Below are 21,496 nucleotides of genomic sequence, written 5' to 3' on the forward strand. Positions count from 1 at the left end.
ACAATAATTTATCACCAAAATTTTACGAACGATGTTGCTCAATATGAATGTAGTGAAGAAACTTTGCACGTATAACAATAAAAGATATTTACAAAGTCCAACATGTCTTAATTTCATAAGTGATTCTTGGAAGTAATTTTTTAAATGATTTTTTGTAGAATATATTCCAGAGAATAAATAATTTCCAGACACAGAGAAGCACAAAAGTTTTTAGAAATAAGAAAAACTTTGTCTAAAACTTGTTCCTGAAGGTGGAGGTTAAGCAAAACATTACTGTTACACAAACAGATAAGTTTCTCTATAAATAAAATGTTGAGAAAACTAAGAACTTCGACATTCGTTACGACATTCATTCGATAAATAGATTATCAGTTGCAGTACCCTAAGACCTTCAAAATTATCGGATATTTCCCGAATGTTTCGTTGCAAAGCAACGAAAAACAGACATTTTTCGCGAAAATTCCAAAAAATTTCTCGCGATCGTTGATACGCAGGGTAACTTGCGGGGAATATCCGATTAATTTCGAAGATCGAGTGATATTCGGAGCATTATTTTTCTCAGCCCGGTTTTAGTTCCATCAATCGATGTGCCGTGTTCGGGGTCTCGTGACAACTTTGCGTTGGTCTTGCTTTGAAAATCTCCTGGCTGGCAGACATATAAAAACGAAAATACCCCTCTAGCCTGTCATTTTTGTTATCGATTTCATTCAATGAATCCTTCCTGAACTGACTCATTTTACTGATTTATCTTGGTTAACACCTATTCACTTCCGTACAGATAACAAATTTTTAACAGGTCTGTGAAGATCAATGGACAGTGATCAATGGATCACTGATCACTGATCAGAGATCAATGGATGTAACTAATTAAGGTAGGAGCATGAGTCACCCAGGTACACTGGTTCACGATCCTCTACTGATCAGTATTGGATACTTATTCAGGGGAAGACTGAGCAAAATCGGATTTCCGTCATTGATTTTAAATCTCAATATGTTTATGTATAAACAAAAATATCTACAATTAGAGAACGTATCAAATGTATTATTTTGTCCCACCCTCTCCTAGGCTTAGATAACCTAAACGAAATTTCGACTTGGGAATTTTTTTTATATCTTATATTCGTGACATCTTTTGATAAATTATTTCATTGTCACACTAGGGCAAAAACATCGCTCAACAGTATGACATTCTCTCATCTCGAAAAACTTTTTCAGGGTTATCAAGATTAATAATAATGATCTTTGCATAAATTCATTCTGTTTGCATAGGGAGATTTAGTTCTGGTTTTCATTGGCCAATATTTTTTTCAACATGACTTGAAAAGAAGATGGAAATGATATACTGACGACCTTATGAGAGTGGTCTTCGGCTGTAGCCATTATTTCCCCCACCACGAGTCTTTACATGCTGCGCTGGCGGTGGTGGGGGAAATTTGTAGGTAAAAGCCGAAGACCATTCTCATAAGGTCGTCAGTATAAATTGAGAATGATAAATTTTCTCTCAATTTAAATCGATCGCGAAAGTTTTCTCCGTGCAATCGAAATGTAGTAAATTGTGTCACAAGGCCGTAAAGCGAGATGAGCGAGACGAACTGCACGTGTGTGAGACTGCGCGTAACGGATAAATGGCAAACGCATTTTTTTGTAACGAACGTGTCACAAGCGTGATCCCCCGTGGAGCAAGAGGAGACTGAGGAGACGGTGGTGGTGGTGGTGGTGGGGGGGAGGATCCAGGGGCGTGGTCCGTAAGACCGAGCTTTTGATACGTCAGTGAAAAATATATTTTTTTGACTTTCAAAATTGACAAGAGAATTGTATCAAGTAAATCTTGTTTGTGAGGAGTAGTCCTTTTCTTTCAGTCGATATTGCTGTTCATGTTCTGTTATGAAAATATGGGTTTGCAGATTTAACGAACGAGGTAGCAAAACGTTTTCCCATTGTGGTTGTGTGGCGTTGATAGGGCTTATTGCCTCCATTTGCAAAGATTTTTAATTTTGTTTCTATTTTTAAATTGCATAAAAGTATTTCATTGCTAATAATTTGAAATAATAGTCAATGAATACAACAACAGTTTTTAGAGGATTTGTATTGAAATTCTATTGAAAAATTCTATTTGTTTTTGGCGCTGATTCTATTGGATATCTAAATTACTCGCTCGGTTTTCTATATGAGGATGCTCTAGGGTATGAACTTTTGTAATTTTTCCTTTATATGAATTCTGTAATGCAAAACCAAAACAGATCCGGTGGGAATAATGTTAAAAAAATTCTCGCGATAATTTTAAAAAGAAAAATCTTAAGAGGAAAATTCGGACAGAAATTCATATTCTATTGAAATTTCTCTATACAAGTAACCAATGAAAACAGGTCAGGAAATATATCGAATTTTTCATAGAATTTCCATAGAAATCCTGCGGAAATTTAGATATAATTCCAATAGAATCGTAGCGAATTCGCTGGTATTTCCAATTAAATGTTTTCATATGCGATGGAAAACGTTTTTTTTACAAGTATTATTTTAATTGTATCATGAAACTCATGGCTAACAACTTGATGAGAAGATAAGATCTTGTGTCTAAAACCAAAAAATTTCCTCGTCAAAATTTTTCACTTGCCTGACAATTGAGGGGCAATTCATTGACAACAATAAAAATACATTTTCAACGCTTTTCATTTAGCATTTAGCTTCCGAACAAAGCTAAATCATTTTTGTGATTAAATAACTTGTGATGCTCCCTGAACATTTAAGGTACTTTCATAGCATTTATTAATGGTGAAAATTTCACAATGTGCTAAGCACCCCAAATTTGGATCATGTGTTGTTGGATACATGGAGAAAGGAATATCAAAAGTTCAAGAATTTGGACTACGCCGTTTTTTATATATGCGTCGTCAAAAATTGAAATTTCGTGTTTTTCCAATTTTTGATGACGGATATCTCAAAAACGGTGTAGCCCAAATCCTTGAAATTTTGAGATTGCTCTTCCTATGTATCCAACAACAGATGATCCAAATTTTTGTGTGGGAAAATTTCGGGAAATACGTGGTTTGGAAATTACTGTAAATTTGCTACAAACTTGAATTGTCAAAATGAAATTGTTGCCGATTGTTCGAATCTCCCAACCAACCATAATTTAAGAAAAGCGCGGTAGCACGGAGATTCCTGCGTAATTTGGCCCAAACTAGAATTAAAAAGTTTAAGATATGGATTTCAGAGTTCAATCAATGGATTTTCTCAGAAGCCCAACCCAATAACATCCATCTTTCAAAGTTCTGAAGTTAGAACCGCTCAATAAAATTGAATTCATTCAAATACACACATGTTAAAATATCACAAATTTGATAGGTTCTCTATTGTTTTTTTCTTCGTGTAACATTATTCATCAATTGGACAATCATCTCAGCAAATAATAATGCTAGAAACTTAATGATTAAAGTGAAATTTTCAGCGGAAAAAAAAATTTAGTTTGAAGACCCCAATATTTGCCTCATTGTTCCTTTTTTTATGTTCTCCAATGGAATTTCTAGCTGAAAATCACTATAATTAAAGAAATATTGTTAAATTTTTTCCATGGTTTTATTTCCAACACGTTTGGTAAAATTCAATACGATTTCCCATAGGATTCATTATACGATTTTCCATGGCAAATTAACTGACACAATTGAGACTCAGACCAATGGATTATAAGCGTCAGGATTAATTTACAGGAAAGCCTGAATGAAACGTTCGAATTCTCTATACAAATTTCTATATTAGGTTTCCTATGAGAATTTTGTCCTATAAAAAATCCTACAGGGTACGCCTGAACTTATGTGATTTACGTGTTTTTGAACCTTTTGTTCATTGTTTTTTTTTTCATTTGTTAAAAATTGAAAGTGTTATCTTTGTCAAACTGAAGGCAAAAATCTAAATTTTGTAAATATTTTATTTTCTTTTTCCTTCAAAGTTGTAATTCAATAAAATCGAAAAATCAAAATCTGGTTGAATAAATACATTCCATTACTATCAATTAAATTGAGTCGAAAAATCGCCCACTAGTTTCATAAACAAACTTTTATGAGAATTGAAAATCTAAATGGTATATTTTACTATATTTTACTTGTTAGTCGTGTTTCGAAAATTGAAAGATGATAAATTTTTATATCCGAAAAGTTTTTCTAGCGGTTCAATCAGAATTTTCATGATCGAAAGCGTTGTTGGTAAGGTGTCTCCAGGCATTTCGTTACATTTTTCAAGGTTAAGAATATTATTTAGCGAATTGTTTTTATATGCATTATTCAAAGTTAATGATACTCACGCAATTATTATCCATAATGATGCCTTCAATAGAGTGAAAATTCGCCTCGGTTGCTTTAGTTTAAACTTATTAATTCATTCAATAACTTTTTAAAATTTCAAGACGTTTTATTAATACTTCGATCAATTTTCGTCCCCTACGGTGTTTTAACCATTTCGCGTGTATCCAACTACCTTCACACGCTACTTCCCCCACTTTTCATCCCACTCCTAACGTCCAGCTTCATACCTAATAACAGGCGACACGTGAAACAGTCCAAATTGCGCAGGAGACGAAAAGCAAAATATTAATCTGGTATTAGAATTCCTAATTCAAATCTATAAAGGAAATAATAAGTTCAAACGGAATTACATGAGGCGAAATTTCAACATTGTGGAGATATTCCATGGATAAAAATAGCGTGAGTTCAACAGTTTTCAAATCTCCATATCAAATTTTCCGTTAAATATTCGGCTTAACCTTGAAAAATGTTTCTAAATGCTGAAGATATTTTGCCGCAAATGCTTTCCATAATGCAAAAATCAAATTAAAGTTAAATAACTGAGCCGAAAGGAAAAAAAATTATTATCATTTAATTTGACACACGGATAAAAAAAAAATACCATTCAAATTTCTAATTGGCATAGAGGTCTGTTTATAAAACCAGTTTACAATTTTTTAATTTAGTTCAATTTATGATAATAGAAGCCCAGTTATTAAACCAGAGTACGATTTTTCGATTTTAGTTAATGATAACTTACCAATGAAACAAATAAAATAAAATCGTTAAATAATGTTGTCAAATACTTGTTCAGAAGGTTAGACAGGATGGGCATCGTTCTGTATGTGATTAATTACGATTTAATTAACGTGACCTAATTTTTAAAAATGCAAGCTCTTATTTATTTATTTATTTATTTATTTATTTATTGCTGTATACAGACCCAACAGCCTAAAGACCAATTATAGGGTCAAAAGAGAAATTTTTTTTTTCTTTATCAAAAGTCTCACCTGCAGAAAAATTGTCACACGCTACTTGCCCCATTTTTCATCGCCCGCCCCACCGCCTAGTCTCATGCCGCACAGGCAATACGTGAAACTGTCAAATAATCGCAGAGGGCGAAAAGGAAGATATTGATAACGTATTGCAATCATCGATAAAAATTAAAAAAACAAAATAATTAGTGAAAACGGAAGCATGTGAGTCGAGTTCGGAAGGTAGTACAGATATCATATACATGAAAATTGCGTGAGCATGAACAATTTTCCAATCTGTGTCTGAAATTTTATGTTAAATATTCGTCTTAACCTTAAAAAATGTTACTGAATATTACAAACAGTTTACTATAAATGCTTTCGACCATGAACATTTAATTCAAAGTTGAATAATTAATCGGAAATGAAAGAACTGTAAACCATTTTTCCACTTTGGAAACACGGGTGAAAGAAAAACAACGAGAATGTTAAAAAACAAATGTCCAATATAGATTTGTAATTTTCATAGAAGTCCTTATACAACCAGCGGCCGATTTTTCAAATTTTTCAAATTCCAACTTGGTAGTGAAGAGAAAAAAATCTCAAATGAAATTATGACCGACTCTGGGTAAGTCCACAACCCAGAGTAAACGTTGCTATAACCACTTGATTTGAACGTTAGAAAAGTTGAGCATCGTCCTGGATGTAATTAACGGCGGTTCAATTAATATGACATCATTTTTTAATATTCAAGCTTTTTATCAGAAATTACATCTATAGCATTTTTATAATTGACCGGCTTTTTCAAATCGATAAACAGTTGAAATTCGAATCGTTTACGCATTAATTTTTTTATTTTTTCATTGAAATCATTCATAAATTATTTATCAGAAAATATGGCTTTCCAATTTGAAGTAGGAATTCATACAGCTTCAATTCTAGGCCATTCTTTTTACATTGAAATTTCAAAATTTCTAATAGAGGTTATCGTAGATTTTTTGGATGCCCAAGCACAATCAATATTGTTTCCAGAATCTTTGATAAAATTTTGGTAAATTCAGAACAAAGAAGATAAAAATTGAAAATATCAAGAATTTTGACCAACTTTAAATTGATCTCAAGATGAGAGTTTAAAATATCATGTTACATGGGAAAACCCGCTGATATTCGCTTATAATTATCTCAACTATTGTTATCGTTTTTGATAAATATTAATGAAAATAAGTACTATAGGGGAGGATGGGGCAAAACGGCCCCCCTTCAATCGTCAATATTTTCCGATTCAGTAATCCGATTGGGATGAGTTAGAGCTCGTTTTGAAGAATGAAAAATTATCTTCAAAATGAAGTTGAAATTGGGAATATTCACAATGTCATTCACGAGTTATTGACAATTGAAGGGGGGCCGTTTTGCCCCACCCTCCCCTACTTTCAAATAGACCTGGCCTTGTTTATGTTGTTTATGTTTTTGACGATAAGTTGATTTAGAGAATGAAATGAATATTTAAGTTATCGTAAAAATATTGCATGGTTGATTATTTGGCTAGAAAATTAATAACGCGTAGCCGACACTGTTTTTCAATTCAATGTGGACGGCATGGAAATGAAAGTTTCTAGCGCAAATTCAGTCGATTTCGATGACTTTTTATTGATTAATCGTCAGATTTAATCCTGAAGATATATTTGAGATACTCCACAAAACCCTATAGCAATCTTTGGCCTCACAATTTTAATTTCTTTCGTACTTTCATAACTTATAAAATAAGCAAAAATACCCCTTGAGTTTAATCTATAGCCCTCTATCTGTTGATATGGCCGGGCACAGCACACCAATGTGTTTATTGCCATTTTTTTTTCAAAAAGTTATTTCAAACGCCGTTAAGGGGGGTAGAAAAAAAATTGGCACATGGTTTTCAATTGAAATAACTTCGATTCTTTAGAAGGAAAAATATTTGTTATGCACCTAGAGTTGCGGACTCAATTTGCTGAATTCTTCAAGCAAAAAATTTACAGGTAGCGATGAAATGTGTTCTTTTCAGCTAATTTGTTCAAATTCGGAATATTATTTCAACGATACGTATTCACTCCAACAATTGAAATTTTGACTTTTTTCAAATTATGATTGTCTTGATAATTTCATTGAGTTCAGAATTCTAATTGACCACATTGAATCTGTTATTTGCATTTTACAATATTTTTTGTTAACTTTTTTCAGCTTTTTAATGCAAAAAAAATCGAAAGAAATGGGGGAGAGGCCAAATAACATTGTTTGAACTTCAAAGCGATATTTGTTTTTTTAATAATTCGAAGCTTTGGCAATTTGAGGCTTTTTTAAATTCATTTATGAAAAAAATTGCTATAAACACGTTTTGATGCTGCGCCTGATCGGGCTGTAAATTAAATTCTATGGGTATTTTTGTATATATAATGAATTATAAATGTATGGAAAAGATCAAAATTTTTAGGGCAAAAGTTGCTACAGGGTTTTATGGAATGTATCCTATACATACAGGGATATTCAACACACGTCAACATATTCAAATTCAATATTCAAAATAACTTCAAAATAATTTGTTAACTGATCGCTATAGAAATTTAAAAAAAGTTTTGGCACCCCTATTTAAAGCTCTGTAGAGCCATCAGTTGTGTTTCAAAGCATTATAACAAATGGGCAAACAACTAAATGATTGATAATTATGAAAGACAATAAAAATTATATTTTCAAAGAACATGAAACATATATTTTTTGGATCCATCTTGACTTTTTTCGAAATGATCTAAGTGCATGGTTCTTCGATTTCTTTCTCAATGGAGGAGAGCTGCAAATATATAAAGAAATTTTCGCGATATTTTTAATCAATGTCTTGAAACATTGAAAAAGAAATTTACGGGGAAAATATTAAAAAATGACACCATTAGAACCATTCTGCTAAGACTTGGACTTTATGACTAGTGTAAATTTATATTTAAACCAAAAGAATCAGCAAATCTACATGAGTATAGCTCGTGAAACAAGTCCAAAAATTTCAAAAAATTGGTTTGTTTGAGAACACTAATACGTTTCGCCAATGCTAGTTATACCGTATATACACTTACGAAAAATTTCAATAGAAAACCCTGAAGAATTCTGTAGGAATTTCTACAGACTTTCTATAAGACTTCTATTGAACTTTCTATACGTTTCTTTCTGTTTCTATTGACATGTTCGATAGGAAATTATATACAAAAAGTCTATAGAATTTCGTTTTCTATCGATTTTTTTCAGCTTTAATTTTCTAAGTTTTTTAATTCGATTTTTTTGAAGAGAAGAAAATAAAAAATGACTAAAAAAAACTTAGAAAAAAGTTCAACCGAAAAGTTGTTACAGAAAAATGAAATTTTATTGAATTTTTTTTATATAATATTTGGTATCGAACATGTCAGTAGAAACGGAAAAAAATGTATAGAAATTCATATAGAATTCTTTAAGGTTTTCTATAAAAAATTTTCGTACGTGGAATGATGCATTGTTCTAAAATCAGGTTTCAAATGAGTATAACCTGTTTATAAATGGTTGGGAGTGAGAATTAAAAAAAAAAAACGCAGAACCAGCGCTACGAACAAAAATTTATCACAAAAGGTAAAAAAGTGGCATTTTTGTCAGGTTTTATCGTAATTAATTGAAAATCCTATCATAAATTAATAAATTAATTGAAAAATCTGTACGTGTATCACTCTATGAATGGCGATTTGGAGATGCGGTGGAAATATTTGTTAATTGAAATTTCGAAAATCAGCTATTTTGAAAGTCCAGAGAGCTCGATAAAAAATTGAAAATTTTGATGAATAAAAACAATTTTTCCTATAGGGGAGTCTGGCGCAAGCTAAAATGACGGGGCAACGTGAAATAATTAAAAAAGCGATTATTATCAAATTCTAGGAAACTTTTGTATTTTTTGTTATAAGGGTGTTGTATGCATATCTCATGAGGGCCATTATAAGGCCAAATCGGAAATTAACTGTTTCTGCGGATTTGGGACAATTTCAAAAGGTGACAAATCTTGACAAAACTTTTGTTAAGTTTTGTCAAGTTTTGTCACCCTTTGAAATTGTCTTCGATCCGCAGAAACCCTCAATTTCCAATTTTCAGCTAGCGAATTTTCCGCTCTCTTCCACTCCATCTCATGGGGGGGATGTACGAGTTCTTTAGCGTTCATATCTGATTCCTTAGTCATGTCAATCTCTGATCTCGGGGTCATATGAGGAGCATGTGTACATAAGTTGGGGAAAGGGTCATCGGGGTCATTTGACGAATTAAAATTCTTCACATATGACCCCTCTATGTCACCAAGTGGCTGTCTCAAAATTTCTTGTTGTGTCAGAAAATTCTGAAAAATTCTGAGTTTCCTCCCACAGGAAAAAAATTGTAGATTTTTTCAGATTTTTTCGTCACCGAATTTTCGAGAGTAATGGCAGAACACGAATAAGCTTTGATGCATGTTGTCAGCAGCATAACTTGAGCAATAAAGAAAAAAAAAAACATTCTTCGAATAAAAGATACGTAGATTTAATCATCCTTTTTTAAAAATTTTTTTATGGATAATCCACCCCCAACTTATGTACAGATAACTCTCATATGATCCTGAGACGAGAGGTTGACATGGCCCTGGTAGGAATCTGTATGACTTTTATAGAACTCTTATATGACCCCTTGACACCTCCCCTTATAAGAAAAATACAGAAGTCGTCTGAAATGTGCTAAATCATCGTTTTTTCAGGTATTTCACTTTGTCCCGCATTTCACTTTGCCCCATCGTTCCACTTTGCCCTACCCTCCCCTGTACAATTTGTTTTCTGATACTCCATAAGGTTTAAATTTTTCTCAAGTGCATACATTTTTTTCTTTTCGAGAGGTCTACAGCGATGTTATTCCTTTATCATGGAGTCAAAACTTTTTAATGGACATTAAATTACGGCCTATATTAACACATTGAAAGATCTGAGGAAAATGGAAAAAAATGAATAAATATGTCAAATATCCTGTCCGTGTAAAAAATCCAACCGTGAAGAATCGTCTTCGGATGAGATTCAAATGATTTCATCCAGTTATTTTTTTTATTTCTTGGCCAACTTATTTTAAAGTAGCCTCAACATTCGTTTCTCAAAAAAAGCTTGAGTGATTTTTTTTCCAAACATTTTATTCTCGTAGAAAATCTAATCAAAGTAAAAAGTCAAATGGAAACATTAACCAATTTTCTTGCGATGGTTTTGTTTTCAGTGAATATCCCCCAATTGAGTCATATACGGTCACAATGACAAAGACTGTTTATTGTGCCATCTGGCATCAAACCCAAATAAAACATGATATGTGTGTATTGCATCATCTAAAGCAGAACAAATGTGACGGTGGTCGACCCCTAATGAAGATCTCAACAATATAATTCAAAACAAAACGTCAGTTCGTTGGGTTTCAGTACATGGCACTGTCCATTCCGTGGCAGTTTTGAAATGGTCTGGTAAGTAGCTTGAAATTTAGAGTTGATACTATTCGGTTTTAATAATGCAACCAGCAGGGGGCAGACCCTATTTAACGTGAAGAGATGCGACAATTTAGATATGTCAGAAATGTTTGTTTCCGTTAAAAGTCTTTATTGGATTATGTGTAGGAATACTCAATAAAAACACATTAGTTTTATTCTTCAAAGTAAAACTCTTCAATGATCGCACGCAGAAGGTATATCTTTCTCCAACGAAGTCTCTAGGACGACTAACTAAAAGTCATGAGACTTTTCACTCTCTGGACCCATTTGACAAAAGGCCCTTGTTTCAATTTTCTTCAGCCTCTCCTTTGTGACTCACCATGAGGACTGTTTTTCTACACGTCTCTATTTTCTAAGAAAAGCCATAAATGTCACCCTGAGTGTTTGGGTGGAAAAGAGAAAATGTTTAACTAAACTAAGAAATTAATTTTTGTATTCAGGCATGAATTCCAACACGCCCCCTCAAAAATTAATCTATTAACCTTAACTAGTTTTATCATATAAAATGTGTACATCTAAAAAATATTACTGGATTGAGATACACCTTCTTTATGCCTTCTGGGAATACTGTGTATAGCGCTACAAACTGATCAGGTGAAAAACCCAGGGAAAAACCTGATCGCCCTATACAAGTCATATATATCAACTTATCATCTAAATACATTGTTTTAAACTATGTCACTTTAAACATAAATTCTTCCTGAATTCCAAGAACCCTGCCGATGGGAGTGACTTCGTTAATCCATCTGCTAATTGCTTCCCTGTTGGAATATAAACCAATTTGATTACATTCTTTGCAACTTGTTCTCGAGAGAAATGATATTTTATGTCAATATGCTTGGATCTCTTGTGGCTTGACGGATTACTGGCAATACTAATACATCCGGTATTATCTTCATAAATTATAATTGGTTGATTAATTTCAATATTTATACTAATTGCAAGTGATTTGAGCCATAATGCTTCCCTCACTGCTTCGAATAAACCCATATACTCTGCTTTAGTGGATGAAACTGCAACAGAGGTTTGCCTTCTTGTATTCCAGCATATTGTACATTGTTCGAATAGTTTGAATAAGTATCCTGTGGTACTCTTTCTATCCGAACTATCATTTCCTCCCCAATTGGAATCAACATACCCTGTCAAAATGTCATTGTAATTACTTCTTTCATAGACCAATTGCAAATCTTTTGACCCTTTTAAATAACGCAAAACTCTCTTGAGGCATTTCCAAAGAACCTCATTATTATTATTCATGTATCGACTCAATATATTAACAACAATACTCAAATCTGGTCGAGTACAAACCATCAAGTACATTAAACATCCAATGACACTTCGACAAGGTGCATTACAATTCTCTTCAGAATTCAAACCTTCATAATCAACATTACTCTCCATAGGAGTATTCACTTGATTACAATCATGCATATTAAATTTAGTTAATATTGCTTCAATATAACTACTCTGATCAAGAGTTATTTTATCATCAGACCTTGTAATTCTAATTCCCAGAAAAAGCTTGATCTCGTTCAGATCTACCATTTTAAAACGCTCCATCAAATATCCCTTCAGACTGTTCATTGTTTCTTGCTCTTTCGTGACTAACACCAGATCATCGACATACAAGACTGCATAAATATTTCGTGTTATGTCACCTTTATCCAAAATATAAATACATTTATCAACTGGAGAATTCTGGAATCCTTTTTCAACGAGAGCTTTATCAAATTCTTCAAACCAGCACCTGGCTGCTTGCTTCAATCCATACAACGATTTATTTAATTTACAAACATAATTTTGATCATTTTCAATACCCTCGGGAACATTCATATATATTTCTTCTTTTAAATTGCCATTCAGGAATGCAGTTTTAACATCCATGTGATGAATTAATAAATTGAATTGATTAGCAAAAGCAATAATAAATCGAAAACTTGCAATTCGTGCTACTGGGGCAAATGTCTCATTATAATCGATTAAATATTTTTGACTGAATCCCTTAGCTACGAGACGAGCTTTATATTTGACGGGATTCCCATGTTCATCATGCTTGATTGCGAATACCCATTTACAACCAACAATATTTTTGTTTTCAGGTCTTGGCACTAAACTCCATGTGTTGTTTGCCAATAAGGAATTAATTTCATCCTGAATCGCGTGTTCTCATTTTTCTTTATCGTCTCTATTTTTAATTTCATGATAAAGGGTAGGGATATCATTAATGATGGATTGAGCATTCATGAAACAGTCTTCCGGTATATTCTTTTCATCATAAGAAATATGTGGCCGTTTTTTCAATCGGTCACTTCTTCTCGGTTCTGAAGTCATTCGTTTCAAATTATCTTTCTTTACCAAACTATCGAGGCTATTATCATTACTTGATTCACCTCCAATTGTCATTTCTGATTTGTCATTATTAGATTGATCATTATTTCTTACTGATTTTGAACTATTGTCAGAAAGATCAGTTTTACTGTGCTGAGACGCTTTTGTTGATTTAGAGAAACTATTAAAATCATCAATATTCACTGGAGTTTCACTTACAACTCCTTCAGGCATTCTTTCAGCCCTATTAGGCACTTTTTCAGCCTCATCAAATTCATCAATATTGCAATTATCTGATTTCTCAATATCAGATTTTGCTGGAGGTTTTATTTTAACTCCTTTCGGCATTCTTTCAGCCTCAGGGGGCACTATTTCAGCTCCACTATGCCCTATTCCAGGCCTTGACTGCAAAAATTTAGTTTCATCTACAATAACGTCTCGCACTACAGAATATTTTTCTGTTTCAACATCAAACACACGATAACCATTCGGTTCATATCCCATCAGTATTCCTTTCCACGATTTTTCATCGAATTTACCTTTACTGATTTTATCATGCACATAAACAGTGGAACCGAATATTCTCAAATATTTAATCTGTGGCTTCTTATTATGCCACATTTCAAATGGTGTTTTGTTTTCTTTTATAGCTTTCGTGGGTGTTCTATTTATCAAATACGTGGCTGTAAGAACAGCATCACCCCAAAAAATCTTTTCTAAACAAGCACCAGATATAAGTGTCCGAGCCTTCTCCGTTATTGTCCGATTCATCCTCTCGGCTACGCCATTTAATTGCGGAGTTCTCGGTACCGTTAAGTGAAAACTAATTCCTCTCTCCCGACAAAAATTTTTCATATCATTTGACAAATATTCTCTCCCATTATCGGAGTATAAATTTACTATTTTCAAATTGAAATGAGCTTCGCTTTTAGTAACAAAGTCTCGAAAAACCAAAAATAAATCTGATTTTTGTGTCATCAAATATGTAACACAATAATGCGTGTACTGATCAATAAATGTCGCGAAATAGTTTTTATTGTCAACTGTCGGAGGAGTAATCGGCCCACAAATATCTGTATGTACAATGAATAACGGTCTGTCTATATGAGACTTATCTTTAGCCTTATTGAATGGCAACCGCGCTTGTTTTCCTTTAATGCAAGGCTCACACAAATCATCATTTGGTGTGATTTGTTTAATCAACTCTATGTCATCAATCATTTCTTTGTTTTTCAATTCTAAAAATTTATTTCTACCAATATGTCCCAAGCGTTGATGCCAAACTTCATAATTAATTTTATTATTAGATGCTTGATTAGCTAACTTTACCCTTTGAGAGATAACCGCAAACTCGAGAGCGGTCAATCCATTGACGGATTGACTTTCCATGATCACTTGATCATCTTTTAAAATTCCTACCTTTTCTGGTCCAAAAATTACCGTAAATCCAGCCTTACGCATTTTCGGAACAGAGAGTAGATTGTGGGGTAAATCAGGCGAGTACAGGACATCCTTAAGTTCTCCCTGGAAACCTTTGTTGCTTGTCACCCGCAGCGTACCCCTTTTTGTTGCCGTGATGAAAACACCCTTCTTTGCAACAGTAATTTGTGTTGGGATCTCCAGGTCTTCAAAATCTGTCACCAGGTCTAAACGATTTATGATGTGGTCTGTGGCCCCAGAGTCGAGGAGAAAAACAATTTTTTTCTGTGTTTCCTCAAATGCCACATGTTCAAGAGCCATAAAAGCGAAACTCGATTTGAAGACGTTTGAAGCCGAGGGCTGCTCGACCTGCATTATTTGTGCAGTGTTTTTATTTTGCCCGTTTTTAGTGTATTCTTGTCGTCTTTTGTGATGAATACAATCTTTAATTTGATGCCCTGGCCTTCCACAATGATAACACTTGATTCCAATCGATTTATTTTGTCCTTTGAATTTATTCGGTCTTTTGGGTTTTTGTCGAAAATGCTTTTGATTTTTCTTATCACTTTCATTTCTGACACTTGCATTTTGGGCTTGAGCTTGAAGAATTTTACTACTGGTATCTCGACTTTCATTTGTTAATTTTACTTCTTGATCCAGCAGTCGTGTTTTAACAAATTCCAAGCTCAATGCATCCTCTGATAAAGTCTCTATTGCCGTAACTACACCATCGTATGCATTTGGCATTGTCAATAACAAATGTGCGATCTTGTCCATCTCTTCTAATTTAGCACCGGCTGTGATTAATTCACTAATCAAGTCATCAAAATTCACAAAATGTTTCAACAGGGTTGTCTCGCCCTCCAGTTTCAGTGCAAGTAACTTCTTTCTCAGTGCAAGTTGAGTCGCAAGGCTTTTCCTCAAATATAATTTGTCCAATTTTTCAAAAATGTCTCTTGCCTTGGTTTCATTTGTGACAAAACCCAAAAATGAATCACTTAAATAATTAACAATCACACTTGTGGCAGTACTGTCCAATTTCTTCCACTCTGCAGTTACATAATTAGGAACTGGTTCACTAATCACTTTTATTACACCGAGTTCAGTGAGTAAAGCATAAATCCTGAATCTCCAAACATTATATTTTTCACCATCGAACAACTTAATGTTTCTCCTATCGCTTTTCAACGACGTAGACATTTTAATTCACTTTTTAATAACTCAAAATAAGAAAAACTTGACCATAATAGAAAGAAATTAACTACTATAAAACGCGGAGTATCCTGGGCCCATAACCTATTGGATTATGTGTAGGAATACTCAATAAAAACACATTAGTTTTATTCTTCAAAGTAAAACTCTTTAATGATCGCACGCAGAAGGTATATCTTTCTCCAACGAAGTCTCTAGGACGACTAACTAAAAGTCATGAGAGTTTTCACTCTCTGGACCCATTTGACAAAAGGCCCTTGTTTCAATTTTCTTCAGCCTCTCCTTTGTGACTCACCATGAGGACTGTTTTTCTACACGTCTCTATTTTCTAAGAAAAGCCATAAATGTCAGACAGTCACCCTGAGAGTTTGGGTGGAAAAGAGAAAATGTTTAACTAAACTAAGAAATTAATTTTTGTATTCAGGCATGAATTCCAACAGTCTTCCTTATTATGAATCTCGACCAATTTCATTGGTAGACGAATTTAAAAATGTAGCCCGGATAATGGAAAACCGTTCATATTCCAGAACTCCGGAATAAATCACCATTATCTTGTATCCTAATTACGTTGTCCCTCCCAGTAATGTGGGTAATATGTATTAACGGGTTTACTTTTTAGAAAATGTTCAAGACATTAAAGATTATCTGGCAGCTCCAAAAAGACTTCCGAAGCCACTGAGACTAAGTTTTGAAAGAGTGGTAGATGAAACATTTACAGTTTCTCCTGAAAAGAGTGAAATGCCAAAGAAGAAAGCCAAAAAGGCTGTCATAAAGGAGAAGAAGCAGAAAAAATATTGCCATTCTCACGTACGTATTATTGTTCTCTCGCCTCAAGAGGGGGAGGGAGTCTCACAACCTTATTCACGAAAAACAGTACGCAAAGAACTTTATTAAGGTATTTTGCGCGGACGGAGTTTTTTTTTTTAGGAATTTATAAAAAATTTAGTCACTGAGAGATTATCTCAAAACAAACCACTTTCTCTTGTACCCTAAAAAGATCTAACGTTTCGGAGAGGAACTATAAATTTTGAGATTTTCCCATATACCGCATTGTTAATTTGTGTAATTTTCGTTTTTTTTAATTATTTATCGAAAAATTTTCTTACCATTTTCTGCAAAAATTCACAATTATATTTTAAAGTATTAGCTTCATTTTGAGATGCTGAAGTGTAAAGTCTATCGTTTCGTTGTTGAGTAATACATTTTTTAAGTAATCAATTTATTGACTTTGGTGGTGGAGCTCTGTCTCGAGCGTTGTATGGGTACCTACCACACACTATACGTATACAGCAAGTGCTAATGTATTGACCAGGACCATACACAAATGCCCTCGCTCGGGACCGAACGAAAAAAAAAAATATGAATAGTTTTGAACGTGTCAAATGAATGTACTTTGCATTGAGTGGTGATCATACCCCTTGTAACTTTTTTCTAACGTTTTTGATCGTTATTTTGCTAATAAAACATTGTTGTTAAGCCCTCTTTGTGCCCTCTGATGAGTGGCTTTGAGTGCGCTCGGAATACCTTAATTAAGCCACAAGTTGAAGTTAATCCAGTCATACAGTGATTCCATACAAATTTGCGGGCCTATGGAACAGCCAAATTTTTTTTCTCACTTCTCTTATCGAAAATGGTCATTTATAATTTCTTTTGTTTCGTGGAAACCTGAAATCGGCTACATATTAATTATGTACTTTCAGATTTTGTATCATTGCTATAATATTGATATGGTCAAGAAGCACGAAGTTAATTGAATTAACTATTTCAATGAATTAACGTAAATTATTGGAAGTAAATAGTATATCACGTTGTAACCATGATATCTATTTTAAACCTATCTCACCAATATTATGTTTTACTTAACCCCCCCCCCCTTTGTGTGACAAAGTTCATTAGTTGAATTATACCACTGAGTGAATTTACATCATAACTTCGAAAATTAAAAATGACAGGAAAAGGCTGAACATGCTACAAAATCATTGAGGAATTTAGATGCGCTGGTGATGAATTCAGGATTCGTGAGTATTATTTTAGGCTCTATATCATCTATTTATAGTTTTGTTTTAAATTTCCAACATTTGCAGATAATTCCGTGTTTTTTCTTGTCTCATTAATTGTTTGAATAGTTAGTAGTATTCATCAGCAATTACATTATCTTTCACACTGCAAAGAAAAATTATTTTAGCCGAGTACACTTGCTTGTTTTCAATATGATCCTGTCTTCCAGCTAAATGATGTGAATATGAATAACACTCTTAATTACGTATGTTACTCAAAATTGTTTCAACGCGTTATATAGTCCAATTGAACTTCTTCATCAATGTCAGGTGAATCATTCTGAGGAGTCCATTCCTCGCCTGAAGGAAAGACAGCTGAAAGAAGGGGTTACAGGTCCATGGAACCCTAAGAAGCTCAAGAAATTGAAAAACAGGGAAACCGTCCGGAAATGCGATTTGGAAGAGCAAGACGCAATCGAAGAAAGTCCGGACGAAGATGATGCTGAGGAGCAAGAAATGGAAGCAAAGCTGGTCAAGTCCTCGGATAGCGGAGAGAAACGAAAGGTATTTGATTTGAATATAGTTTGCTGAATGTGAAAAAAAACGGATATCAGATATTGAGGGGAAGTTACGATGAAATTTGAAAGTCGCGAGTTTTTTTATTGAGATTTATCATACGTTGGAAATCGATTATTTATGACGAAGAATAGATGATTATTGTAAAATAAAAATTATTGTAAATCGAAGTTCAAATTTCATAAAATATTGAAAATTTAAAAAATAGTCTGCAGCCTCCAATCTGCCGGTGAGAAAAGTTTTTGTTTCTATAAAAAAATCTTGAAAAAATCCGTCGGAAAACATTACGAGCTAGTTTTTTCAATTTCATAGTTTCAATAATCAATTTTGTTTATGTTATAAAAAATCTATTGTTTTACATAAAATGATCGGAAACAAATTCTAAATATGGTATGAATGAATGGATAAAATTGCTATACAAATGCGAAGAATTATTTTTTTGGTCGTCCTAAATCGATAGTTCAATTCTCCGTCTGAAAAAATTAGACTGAAATAAAGGGTTCCAATTTAACAAAAAAAATTGCTCAAGTGTTTTTTTCCACTTTGTTTCCTGAAAAACATTGTTCTAGGTGAAAGATTGGAGAAATCGTGCTATTTCCAAGAGTTTTGGCATTTAAGGACTTGATTAAAAATTAAAAAAAAACTTCGCCCTAATTAAAGTTTTTAACCATAAGTAATCGATATTGAACGTATAGTAGATATAGATTAAACAACCCACGAGTTTCAAATAGTCTTCAATCAGTCATTCTTTGTACGCATCTTTTGATGACACTACAATAATACAATAATCAGTATATACTCATTCTATATCATCACTGATCCTCTCCATCAATTCCAGGTGAATAGTTCCGAGAGAAGGACTACCACCTCCTCTGTAATGTCAACCCCTGACGGGAAAAAGAGACGGCAAGAGGCTTTCAATGAAAAACCCCTGAATCCCAAGAATTCAAAGCAATTTAAGTTGAAGGAAAAGGACTATGAAGAACAAGAGGAAGAAGAAAAACAAGAGGAAGAGACAGAGGAAGAAGCAGAAGAAGAAGCAGAAGAAGAAGTAGAGGAAGAGGAAGACGAAGAGGAAAAGAAAGAACAAGAGGATGACGAAGAGGAAGAGGAAGAGAAACTGACTGAGGATGATCCTGAGGAGCATGAGATACAAGGAAAACTACTCAAGTCCTCGGAGAGCGGGAAACGACAAAAGGTATGTGACTTGAATAGAGTTTGCTCAATGGAAAACAATCGGATATCAGATATTGAGGTGAGGTTACAGGGGAATTTGGAAGTCGCAATTTTTTTTATTATTGAGATTCACCATACGTTGAAAATTTATTATTTATGGCTAAGAATGGATAATTAGCGCAAAATAAAAATTATTACAAGTCCAACTACAAAATCCATGAAATATTTAGAATTTTAAAAATCATATGACGCCTCCAATTCGCCAACGATAAATTTTTTTGTTTTTATCAAAAATTCTGAAGAAATCCGTAGAAAAACAGAACGAGCTATTTTTTTCAATTTCAAATTTTAAACACTCGATGCAGTTTCTTTTAATATGAAAAATCTGACGATTTACGTAAAGTGATCGGAAAAAAATCGGAAATATTGTATGAATGAATAGATACAATTGGTATACAAATCCGAACACTCATTTTTCGGGTCATTCTATATCGATTGTTGAATTTTCTGTATGAAAAAAAAAGACTGAAATGTTGAAGGTTCCAATTTTACAAAAAACAAAGTTGTGAGAGTTTTTCTACATTGTTTTTTCCTAAAAAAAAATTGTTGTAACTGGAAAATTGGAGGCCTTGGGCTATTTCTAAGATTTTGAGCATTTGAAGACTTAACTAAAAATGATTTTAAAAAATCCTTCGCCTTAATTATCCACCCTAATTATAGATTTTAACCATAAGTAATCGATATTACACGAACATACATTACATTGAACATACACGGAGGAAATTTTCAACAAAAATTCGAGTGCCGGTAATAGAACAATTCAAATCTACGGAATACGAAAAATTCTAGCACCGTTCAGCGAAAATTTCGCGGTCTTTCCAAGAAAAATTCTGAGGTTTTCTTGAAAACCGGTATTGGAATTTTTGCTTATCCTGTACTTTGCGCCACTTTTCTAGTACTGATTTAGAATTTTTCTTATAAATTTTTCTCCATGTATAGCAGATATACATTAAACAACCCACAACTTTCAAATTCCACAGTATCTTCTCTCCTAACAGTCATTCTCCGTAAGGACCTTTTGATGACACTACAATAATACAATGATTTATATATACTCATTATATATCATCACTGATCCTCCGCATCAATTATAGGTTAATAGTTCCGTGAGAAGCACCGCCGCTGGTAAGGCGTCAACCCCTGGCGGGAAAAAGAGACGGTGGGAGGCTTCCAATGAAAAACCCTTGAATGCCAAGAATTTAAAGAAATTGAAGTTTGAGGAAAAGGACGATGAAGAACATGAGGAAGAAGCAGAGGAAGAGGAAGAACAAGAGGAAGAGGAAGACGAAGAACAAGAGGAAGAGGAAAAGGAAGAGGAAGAGAAACTGACTGAGGATGATCCTGAGGAGCAAGAGATACAAGTGAAACTACTCAAGTCCTCGGAGTGCGGAAAACGACAAAAGGTATTTGATTTGAATCGAGTTTGCTTAATGGAAAACAATCAGATATCAGATATTGATGGGAGGTCACAGAGAAATTTTAAAGTCGCTTTTTTTTTGTTATTGAGATTCACCATATGTTGAAAATTGATTATTTATGAGGAAAAATGGATAATTAGAGCCAAAATAAATCTTTTAAGTTGAATTCAGAAATACATAAAATCTTTGAAATTAAAAAAATTGCCTGAGGCCTCAAATTTGTCAGCGATAAAACTTTTTGTTTTCATGAAAATTTCTGAAGAAATCCGTAAAATAACAATTACAAGCTTTTTTTTAGAATTTCGAATTGTAAACACTCAATTTCGCTTCGTCTAATATGAACAATCGTACTAGTGATGTAAAAATGGTCACAAAGAATTAGGAAATTTTTCATAAATAAATGAATAAAATTAGTATAAATATTTAAAGAATTATTCTTCGGGTTATTTTACATGGATAATAAATAATAATTCAATCTTCCATATAAAAAAAAGCAAACGTGTAGGGCTCAAATATTAGAAAACCTGCTCGTTATTGTTCT

General features: G+C 33.4%; 1 protein-coding gene and 1 long non-coding RNA gene across 2 annotated transcripts in view; one reads left to right on the forward strand and one right to left on the reverse strand.

Moving 5' to 3' along the window:
* Positions 1-4,451, reverse strand: part of LOC107046456 — a 29,912-nt gene extending 25,461 nt beyond the window's left edge. The window contains exon 1 of the long non-coding RNA XR_001461562.2: positions 4,298-4,451. This is a non-coding gene — a long non-coding RNA (uncharacterized LOC107046456). The remainder of the gene's footprint in view (positions 1-4,297) is intronic.
* Positions 4,452-4,550: 99 nt separating this feature from the next.
* Positions 4,551-21,496, forward strand: part of LOC107046453 (DNA ligase 1) — a 36,105-nt gene continuing 19,159 nt past the window's right edge. The window contains exons 1-7 of the mRNA XM_015269069.1: positions 4,551-4,697; positions 10,508-10,745; positions 16,348-16,535; positions 17,681-17,746; positions 18,056-18,289; positions 19,140-19,499; positions 20,632-20,940. Of these exons, the coding sequence (XP_015124555.1) occupies positions 16,467-16,535; positions 17,681-17,746; positions 18,056-18,289; positions 19,140-19,499; positions 20,632-20,940 (1,038 nt within the window). The 5' untranslated portion in view covers positions 4,551-4,697; positions 10,508-10,745; positions 16,348-16,466. The remainder of the gene's footprint in view (positions 4,698-10,507; positions 10,746-16,347; positions 16,536-17,680; positions 17,747-18,055; positions 18,290-19,139; positions 19,500-20,631; positions 20,941-21,496) is intronic.

This window comes from Diachasma alloeum, unplaced genomic scaffold, assembly GCF_001412515.2.
Source record: "Diachasma alloeum isolate Michigan unplaced genomic scaffold, Dall2.0 Dall_scaffold_01396, whole genome shotgun sequence".
NCBI lineage: Eukaryota > Metazoa > Arthropoda > Insecta > Hymenoptera > Braconidae > Diachasma > Diachasma alloeum.